Raw genomic sequence first — 9,841 nt, 5'->3', positions numbered from 1 at the left:
TTGTTGATCAATAACAGGTTTGATTTATCAGTTTGTTGATCAATAACAGGTTTGATATATCAGTTTGTTGATCAATAACAGGTTTGATATTGTTGATCAATAACAGGTTTGATACATCAGTTTGTTGATCAATAACAGGTTTGATTTATCAGTTTGTTGATCAATAACAGGTTTGATTTATCAGTTTGTTGATCAATAACAGGTTTGATATTGTTGATCAATAACAGGTTTGATTTATCAGTTTGAATCGTCACAGATTAAATCATTCAATTAAAGTGTCGGAGGTTTGTCCATCTGTAATCTGTCCTCCTGTCCACTGCGGACATTAATAATGTGTTCATATGGAGACAGAGACACAAGTCTGTCTGTCTCAGTCTGTCTGTCTCAGCCTGTCTGTCTCAGTCCATCTGTCTCAGCCTGTCTGTCTCAGCCTGTCTGTCCCAGTCTGTCTGTCTCAGTCTGTCTCAGTCCGTCTCAGTCCGTCTGTCTCAGCCTGTCTGTCTCAGACGGTCTGTCTCAGTCTGTCTGTCTCAGCCTGTCTGTCTCAGTCTGTCTCAGTCTGTCTGTCTCAGTCCGTCTGTCTCAGCCTGTCTGTCTCAGTCCGTCTGTTTCAGTCTGTCTCAGTCCATCTGTCTCAGTCCATCTGTCTGAGCCTGTCTGTCTCAGTCCGTCTGTCTCACCCTGTCTGTTGCAGCCTGTTTGTCTCAGCCTGTCTGTCTCAGTCTGTCTCAGTCCGTCTGTCTCAGTCTGTCTCAGTCCATCTGTCTCAGCCTGTCTGTCTCAGTCCGTCAGTCTCAGTCCGTCTGTCTCAGCCTGTCTGTCTCAGTCTGTCTTTCTCAGTCTGTCTCAGTATGTCAGTCTCAGTCTGTCTCAGTATGTCTGTCTCAGTCCGTCTGTGTCAGTCTGTCTCAGTCTGTCTCAGTATGTCTGTCTCAGTCTGTTTCAGTCCATCTGTCTCAGTCCGTCTGTCGCAGCCTGTTTGTCTCAGCCTGTCTGTCTCAGTCTGTCTCAGTCCGTCTGTCTCAGTCTGTCTCAGTCCATCTGTCTCAGTCCGTCAGTCTCAGTCCGTCTGTCTCAGCCTGTCTGTCTCAGCCTGTTTGTCTCCACCTGTCTGTCTCAGTCCATCTGTCTCAGCCTGTCTGTCTCAGTCTGTCTCAGCCTGTCTGTCTCAGTCCATCTGTCTCAGCCTGTTTGTCTCAGTCCATCTGTCTCAGCCTGTTTGTCTCAGCCCGTCTGTCTCAGCCTGTTTCACAAGTCGTCCCTCACTAGTCGTCCCTCACAAATCGTCCCTCACTAGTTGTTGTCCCTCACTAGTTGTCCCTCACTGGTCGTCCCTCGCTGGTCATCCCTCATTAGTCGTCGTCCCTCACTAGTTGTCCCTCACAAGTCGTCCCTCACTAGTTGTCCCTCACTAGTCGTCCCTCACTGGTCGTCCCTCACTGGTCGTCCCTCACTAGTTGTCCCTCACAAGTCGTCCCTCACTGGTCATCCCTCACTAGTTGTCCCTCACTAGTCGTCCCTCACTGCTCGTTCCTCACTAGTCGTCCCTCACAAGTCGTCCCTCACTAGTCGTCGTCCCTCACTGGTCGTCCCTCACTAGTCGTCCCTCACTAGTCGTTATCCCTCACTAGTTGTCCCTTACAAGTATTCCCTCACTGGTCGTCCCTCACTAGTCGTCGTCCCTCACTACTTGTCCCTCACTAGTCGTCCCTCACTAGTCGTCCCTCACTGGTCGCCCCTCACTAGTCGTTGTCCCTCACTAGTCGTCGTCCCTCACTAGTTGTCCTTCACTAGTCGTCCCTCACTAGCTGTCCCTCACTAGTCGTCCCCCACTAGTCGTCGTTCCTTACTAGTCGTCCCTCACTAGTCGTCGTCCCTCACTAGTTGTCCCTCACTAGCCGTTCCTTACTAGTCGTCCCCCACTAGTCGTCGTCCCTCACTAGTCGCCGTTCCTTACTAGTCGTCCCTCACTAGTCGTTGTCCCTCACTGCTCGTCCCTCACTAGTCGTCATCCCTCACTAGTCATCTCTCACTAGCCGTCCCTCACTAGTCGTCCCTCACTAGTCGTCGTCCCTCACTAATTGTCCCTCACTAGTCGTCCCTCACTGGTCGCCCCTCACTAGTCGTCGTCCCTCACTAATCGTCCCTCACTAGCCGTCCCTCACTAGTCGTCCCTCACTAGCCGTCCCTCACTAGTCGTCCCCCACTAGTCGTCGTCCCTCACTAGTCGTCGTTCCTTACTAGTCGTCCCTCACTAGTCGTCGTCCCTCACTAGTCGTCCTTCACTGGTCGTCCCTCACAAGTCGTCCCTCACTAGTCGTCATCCCTCACCAGTTGTCCCTCACAAGTCGTCCCTCACTAGTTGTCCCTCACTGGTCGTCCCTCACTAGTCGTCCCTCACTAGTCGTTATCCCTCACTAGTTGTCCCTTTAAGTCGTCCCTCACTGGTCGTCTCTCACTAGTCGTCGTCCCTCTCTAGTTTTCCCTCACTAGTCGTCCCTCACTAGTCGTCGTCCCTCACTAGTTGTCCCTCACTAGTCGTCCCTAACTAGCCGTTCCTCACTAGTCGTCCCCCACTAGTCGTCGTTCCTTACTAGTCGTCCCTCACTAGTCGTCCCTCACTAGTCGTCCCTCACTGGTCGCCCCTCACTAGTCGTCGTCCCTCACTAGTCGTCATCCCTCACTAGTTGTCCCCCACTAGTCGTCCCTCACTAGCCGTTCCTCACTAGTCGTCCCCCACTAGTCGTCGTCCCTCACTAGTCATCGTACCTTACTAGTCGTCCCTCACTAGTCGTCGTCCCTCACTAGTTGTCCCTCACTAGTCGTCCCTCACTCGCCGTCCCTCACTAGTCGTCCCTCACTAGTCGTCGTTCCTTACTAGTCGTCCCTCACTAGTCATCCCTCACTAGTCGTCCCTCACTGGTCGTCCCTCACTAGTCGCCATCCCTCACTGGTCGTCCCTCAGTAGTCGTCCCTCACTAGTCTTCCCTCACTGGTCGTCCCTCACAAGTAATCCCTCACTAGTCGTCCCTCACTAGTCTTCCCTCACTGGTCGTCTCTCACAAGTCGTCCCTCACTAGTTGTCCCTCACTGGTCGCCCCTCACTAGCCGTCCCTCACTAGTCGTCCCCCACTAGTCGTCGTCCCTCACAAGTCGTCGTTCCTTACCAGTCGTCCCTCACTAGCTGTCCCTCACTGGTCATCCCTCACAAGTCGTCCCTCACTAGTTGTCCCTCACTGGTCGTCCCTTTACAAGTCGTCCCTCACTAGTCATCTTGTCCTCCTGTCCTCCTGCTGCCCTCATCCTGTCCTCCTCCTCTCCTCTGGTCCTCCTACTGTCCTCCTCCTGTCCTCTGGTCCTGCTACTGTCCTGTGGTCCTCCTCCTGTCCTCCTGCTGCCCTTGTCCTGTCCTCCTCTTCTCTGGTCCTCCTACTGTCCTCCTCCTGTCCTCTGGTCTTGCTACTGTCCTCTGGTCCTCCTCCTGTCCTCCTGCTGCCCTTGTCCTGTCCTCCTCCTCTCCTCTGGTCCTCCTACTTTCCTCATCCTGTCCTCCTCCTGTCCTCCTGCTGCCCTCATCCTGTCCTCCTCTGGTCCTCCTACTGTCCTCATCCTCTCCTCTTGTCCTCCTACTGTCCTCTGGTCCTCCTCCTCCTGTCCTCCTCCTGCCCTCGTCCTGTCCTGTCCTCGCCCTGCCCTTTGGTCCTCCTCCTGTCTTCGTCCTCCTGTCCTCCTCCTGTGACCCACAGTGGGGGTTGGGAGCCACAGGTTGGAAACCAGTGACTGAGGTAACTAAAATACATGTACTCAGTTACTCAGTTACTCAGTAGAGTCTGAGGTACTTTGACTTCACTGCAGGTTTTCCAGATTCAGATCATTGAAACTAAACTGATCGATCGATTGATTAATGTCCCTCAGGATTAATAACAAATCTGTCTACAGAATATGATCAATAATCAATGATGATGTCTCAGGATATTTAAAGTCATTAAAATGAGCTGATACTGTGTGTGTGTGTGTGTGTGTGTGTGTGTGTGTGTTCTGCAGCAGAACCTTCAGTGTGGTTCTGCACAGGCTCATTGTTCCTGCAGAGTCACTACAGGGGCGTCAACACCGAGAACACAGAGTCCAGTGTGAGAGGAGGAGGAGGAGGAGGAGGGGAGAGAGAGAGAGTCCACGCGGTCACTGAACGCCTTTGTGTCCTCAGACACCTCCGGACTCTGCAGCGGGAGGACGCAGCGAGCCTCCGCGGACGGACAGGGGAAGAATCCCGGCTTCAGCGGCCGCCGCGCCCCGCTGGAGGAGGATGGAGGATCCGGAGGGAGGTTTGTGAAACAGGAGCTGCGTGTGTGAAGAGGAAGAGGAGGAGGAGGAGGAGGAGGAAGGAGGAAAACTTGAAACAACAGACAGAATAAAGAAGGAGAGGAGGAGTAAAGGGGCGTTGATTGTAGCAGAGGAAGTCGTCTGGATCTGTGACGGGACCCGGATCGATCCGGATCAAATGGAGGCCGGAGAGGGGAGGCAGTCCGACACATCCTCCGGGGATGTGAGCTCACACCTCGGCTCAGCAGCCGCAGACATGTCGCATGACATCAGCGCAGACAACTGCTACGAGCTGCTGACAAAAGCCAAGCGCGCGGGCGCGGAGGGCGAGCGGGACCGGATCTACCGTTACATGAGCGACCACTTCCTGCAGGTGCTGCGGAGCCCCGGGGTGTACGGCCGGCTCACCGCGGGGGAGAGGGAGCTCATCTTGGCCCGCAGGATGGAGGGGACCAAGGTGCTGGCGGTGGCGGAGAGCAGCGAGGTGACTGACCGCGGGGGGAGCCGGGAGAACAGCCGGCCGCAGAGCCCGCTGCTGGCCGCCCCGGAGGACACCGGACACCGACGGGTGTTGTTCCTCCACCCGGAGCGGCAGCAGTGGGAGGTGCTGACCAGCCTGCCGGAGGAGATCCCGGCCAAAGGCTCCGGGATGTGCACCATGTATAACTACCTGTTCGTGGCGGGGGGCATGAGGGCGCACGGGGACGGCCGCTCCAAAGCGTCGGACCGGGTGTTCTGCTTCAACCCGCGGACCGGCCTGTGGAGCCAGGTCCGGCCTCTGAGCCAGCCCCGCTGCCAGCTGCGGCTGGTCTCCATGGACGGACACCTGTATGCCATCGGAGGGGAGTGTCTGTTCACGGTGGAGCGCTACGACCCGCGCGCGGACAGGTGGAGTCCGGTGGCGCCTCTGCCCAAAGGCTCCTTCGCCGTTGCGCACGAGGCGACGTCGTGCGGCGGGGAGCTGTTCGTGTCCGGTGGCTCGCTCTTCTACCGGCTGCTGCGGTACGACTCCCGCCGGGACGAGTGGGAGGAGTGTCCGTTCAACGAGAGCCGGCGCCGCTCCACCGACATGGTGGCGCTCCGCAGCCTCGTGTACCGCTTCGACGTGGACCGGGAGCGCGCGGGCGTGAGCGTGTACAAGTACAACACGGTGGTGAAGGCGTGGCACGGCGGCGCCTTCTTCCCGCTCCACAACCCGCTGCCTTTCCGCTGTGCGGTACTCGGGGACCGGATCTACTGCGTCAACCGGAACCAGGCGGTGCAGTTCGAGGTCCGGGAGGAGCGCGAGGAGCAGGAGGGCTTCCTGCCGGAGCTGCTGCCCTCCCCCCCGGACACCAGAGGAGCCCTGGTGCCCTTCGTCCTCTGTCTGGACCGGGACCACTGAGGGGGCCCGGGACAGATCCGGCATGGTTCGGGACTGAAGAGGCCCGGGACAGATCCGGGACTGAGAGCTGAAGGAGTCCAAACAACAGCTGTGCCTTTTTCTTTAACTCTTTAACTCCTGATTAACAGAAACTGTAGTTTCACTTGTTGCTGCATGAAAAAAAAAAAAAAATCAGCTGATGAAAGATGAGAGGAAGTGACGTCAGCTGTTTGGAGTAAATGAATGTTGATGTTTGATGCAGTTTGTCAGAAGCTGAAACCTGACGTCACAACTTATTTATGTCTCTTTATAATTAACAGAAAGAAAATAAAGTTATAAAAGATAATTCAGTGTTTTTAATGACGTCACAGACAAAACCACAGAATCTAACATCTGTTGTCAGAAACATCTGGAGCGCCTCAGTCACATTTATCTGAAGGTTCTGCATCAAACACTGCGTCACATAAACTCTGAAAATAAACTCAAATAAACCTTAAATATAGAAAATGTAACGTGAGCCTTGTGAGACGTTCATGGACACGTCTTTGTCTCTGTCATGTGGAGACGCAGGTCGACTGAAGGTCGGCATCATCTGAAATCAGAGAACCTGAGACACCTTAAGTTTTCTCCTTAAGTATGACACTTCATTTCTCCTCAGCTGAGGGACAGTTGCACTGAAAATGTTTCCTTAGTTAAGGACAAACATTAAGTAATTCGCTGTGTAGAAAGAGATTTTATAGCGGTGACAGTTTCCATGGATACTGTTTGTTTGTGACGCCTGTTATCGTCTCACAGAGTCGTCTTATAGTACGATGGTGAAAAACTGTCAGAAGAAAAGAAGAGAATAAAAGCAGACAGGTGAGAGGAGGAAGAGATGAAACTTAATATAATATTAATCTTTTAATAGTTTTCAGTGTTTGAGCCAAAATGAAAATCTGATGAATGTTTTTGTTTGTAAAGTGATTGAGAATATTAATTTATGATTGAACCAAAATAACCTCTCACACACACACACACACACACACACACACACACACACACACGAGGACGAGACATTTACAAGCAGCAGCTGGATAACATAACATAACATAACATAACATCTGCTGATGAGTTGTTGCAGCATTTTTTGGGTTGTTACAGATTGTGGTGTGGTGGTTCGCACTCTCGCCTCACAGCAAGAGGGTTGCCGGTTCGATCCCGGGTGTGGGAGCCCTTCTGTGCGGAGTTTGCATGTTCTCCCCGTGTCAGCGTGGGTTCTCTCCGGGCACTCCGGCTTCCTCCCACAGTCCAAAGACATGCAGATTGGGGACTAGGTTAATTGATAACTCTAAATTGTCCGTAGGTGTGAATGTGAGTGTGAATGGTTGTTTCTCTCTATGTGTCAGCCCTGCGATAGTCTGGTGACCTGTCCAGGGTGAACCCTGCCTCTTGCCCGATGTCAGCTGGGATAGGCTCCACCCCCCGCGACCCTCAAGAGGATGAAGCGGTTAGAAGATGAATGAATGAATTTCTCACCAGTGAAGTATTAATAAATATGTTCAAATCACCACATGAAGGCACAGAGAGAAACACCAGGGAAAAATCTCTGCTGAGATTTGGAATCAGAAACTGTTTTTCTATCAGACTTATCAGTGACTGGAAACAAAGCTGAGAGAGTCAAACGTCCTCTTAGTGTTTGATGATGCTGTGGTCAGAGGTCACTACAGGTCGCTGATACAGTGGTGTCATGTTTCAAAGATCAGGTCTGAAATAACTGACATCATCACACAGGAAGGAAAGTGAGCTCATTAAATCAACACGAGTCTCAGCTTCACACTCAGACCTGATTTATGTGATGAATGAATGAATTTCTATTATCGGGTCATGCAGCAGACACGCCCCGCCCACATGAGCTGACAACACCCCATAAAATCAGAGCGAGCAGAAAGTCAGACACAACAAAATCATCAATATGACAATAATAATAATACATGTTATTTCTGGGCGCCTTTCATGACACTCAAGGTCGCCTTACAGAGTAAAATGCAATAAAGTACAAAGTACGAGATAATTAAACATTTAACAACAAACAAACAAACAAACAGTTCAAACATAAACAAAACATCTGTTCAGGGTTACACACTCACAGAGCAGGAGAGCCTGAACAAAGACAGATCACAGTGTGAACACACCTGAACTCTATGATGTGTGTGTGTGTGTGTGTGTGTGTGTGTGTGTGTGTGTGTGTGTGTGTGTGTGTGTGTCAGCTCTCTGGTATGTTTATGGTCCTAAGCTCCACCCACCTGCTGTCTCACACACACACACACACATACACACACACAGTCTCACCAGGTCCTGCTGAGTCCATCTGTTCAGTCTCTGAAGGTCAAACTGAGTCGTCTGTTGTTTCCCTGCAGCAGCTTCTTCATCTTCATCATCGTCGTTGTCTTTGCTGTTGAACAGAAACATTTTCTTGTATTGATCTTTGTTTTTATATTTCATTACTGGTTTGATAAATGATTCCATAATCAGACTGAGTGTGACATCACTTCCTGTGCTGACAGACCCTGATCAGAGACGTTTGAGTAGAAATGTTTTTAATTTTACTTTAATAAAGAAAAACTGACACGTTTAACTGTTTGACAGATCAAATCTATGATATTATAACAATGACAAGAACAGACGTCACAGCTGGGCTGGAGACAAACCTCATCCTGCTGCTTTAGTCCATTTACACACCATGATGATGAAGATGAAGATGATGATGATGATGATGATGATGATGATGAAGATGTTTCTGTGGCTTGATTTGATTCAGCAGGAAATAGGAAGCTGAGGGAGGAGAGACAAAGACAGAGGAAGAGGACTCAGTGAGACCATAAACAAACAGTCCACAATCATTCAGGATCATCATCATCATCATCTTCATCAGATACACTGACCTGCTCCAGCTGCTGCATTCAGGGACCAGAGGACAGAGGAGTTTCTGCTCTGATGAGGAAACAGACGGTGGCTGTGTCGTATCTGTAGCGAGGGACGGTTTGACCATGTCCTGGGTAGAGGACGGTCCTGAGACGTTCACAGTGTGACAGCTCAGCCTGGTCTCACTGAGAGGACGTGTCTCTGAGGTCAGAGAGGACAGACAGGTCAAACAGTCACAGGACTGTGACCCAGAACACCTCTGTGTTATGTCCTGACAGAAAGTCACCAGTGACTAGTTTGAAGTTATGTTCCTATGTAAGATGAAACCATCAGACAGGATTCTTTCCTCAAACTAATCCAAACGGTCAGTTCAGAAGAAATCACATGAGCTGCTGTACGAGGACATGTTGTCCCCTGTTCAGACTGCACCTGTCCCTTTAACATTAAATTAGATTTTTAAAAAATCAATTAAATCAAATCAAATTAAAATTAATCAAATTATTGTCTGTAAATGTATCAGTTGAGGCTTGATGAAGGTTATTTGTTTGATTCTTGTTCTGTTGTTGTTGTTGTTGTTGTTGTTGCTGTTCTCACAGCGGAAGGCTCTGATCATCAGTCTGCTAAAAGCTTCAGTTTAAAAAATCTACTGTGACACAGCTGCAGTGTTTTAGTGAGATTAAACTGTCGACTCTTTATGATCTAAAAGCTTCACTGTGAACTCTCTCTCTCTCACACACACACACACACACAAACACACACACACACAGGCTGATATATACATACCCTACAGTATGGGGGGGGTGGGGGGACATATGTGACTGGTTTATTAATGTGTGGAGGCTGAAACTGTGACAGCAGCTCCTCAGGCTGCAGGAGGACGGGTCATGATCGTCTTCATTGTATTGATCATATTGATCATGTTTCGAGAATCAGGATCATTTTCTTACTGTCTCTCTGCAGTTTGTGTACAGTGGTGTGAAAAAGTGTTTGCCCCCTTCCTGATTTCTTACTTTTTTGCATGTTTTCCACACTTAAATGTTTCAGATCATCAAACAAATTTAATTAGTCAAAGATAACACAAGTAAACACAAAATGCAGTTTTTAAATGAAGGGTTTTATTAATGAGGAAGAAAAAAATCCAAAGCTACATGGCCCTGTGTGAAAAAGTGTTTGCCCCCTAAACCTAATAAGTGGTTGGGCCACCCTTAGCAGCAACTACTGCAATCAAGCATTTGCGATAACTTGCAATGAGTCTTT

At 50.3% G+C, this 9,841-nt stretch overlaps 2 protein-coding genes across 2 annotated transcripts in view; one reads left to right on the top strand and one right to left on the bottom strand.

The window, feature by feature from the left end:
• kidins220b (kinase D-interacting substrate 220b) overlaps window positions 1–9,841 on the bottom strand; it is a 50,423-nt gene that overhangs the window by 36,511 nt on the left and 4,071 nt on the right. The gene's annotated exons all lie outside the window — the stretch shown is intronic.
• Window positions 4,216–6,276, top strand: LOC126398283 (kelch repeat and BTB domain-containing protein 11-like). The gene has a single exon (XM_050057491.1). It carries the CDS (start codon window positions 4,499–4,501, stop codon window positions 5,702–5,704), a length of 1,206 nt encoding a protein of 401 aa, XP_049913448.1. The 5' UTR covers window positions 4,216–4,498; the 3' UTR covers window positions 5,705–6,276.

This window comes from Epinephelus moara, chromosome 12 (assembly GCF_006386435.1).
Source record: "Epinephelus moara isolate mb chromosome 12, YSFRI_EMoa_1.0, whole genome shotgun sequence".
NCBI lineage: Eukaryota > Metazoa > Chordata > Actinopteri > Perciformes > Serranidae > Epinephelus > Epinephelus moara.
This window is presented reverse-complemented; position numbering and strand designations above follow the sequence as displayed.

Bases quoted from the DNA above. Each gene is read 5' to 3' on its own strand.
- LOC126398283 (XM_050057491.1), top strand. From the start codon at position 4,499: ATGGAGGCCGGAGAGGGGAGGCAGTCCGACACATCCTCCGGGGATGTG.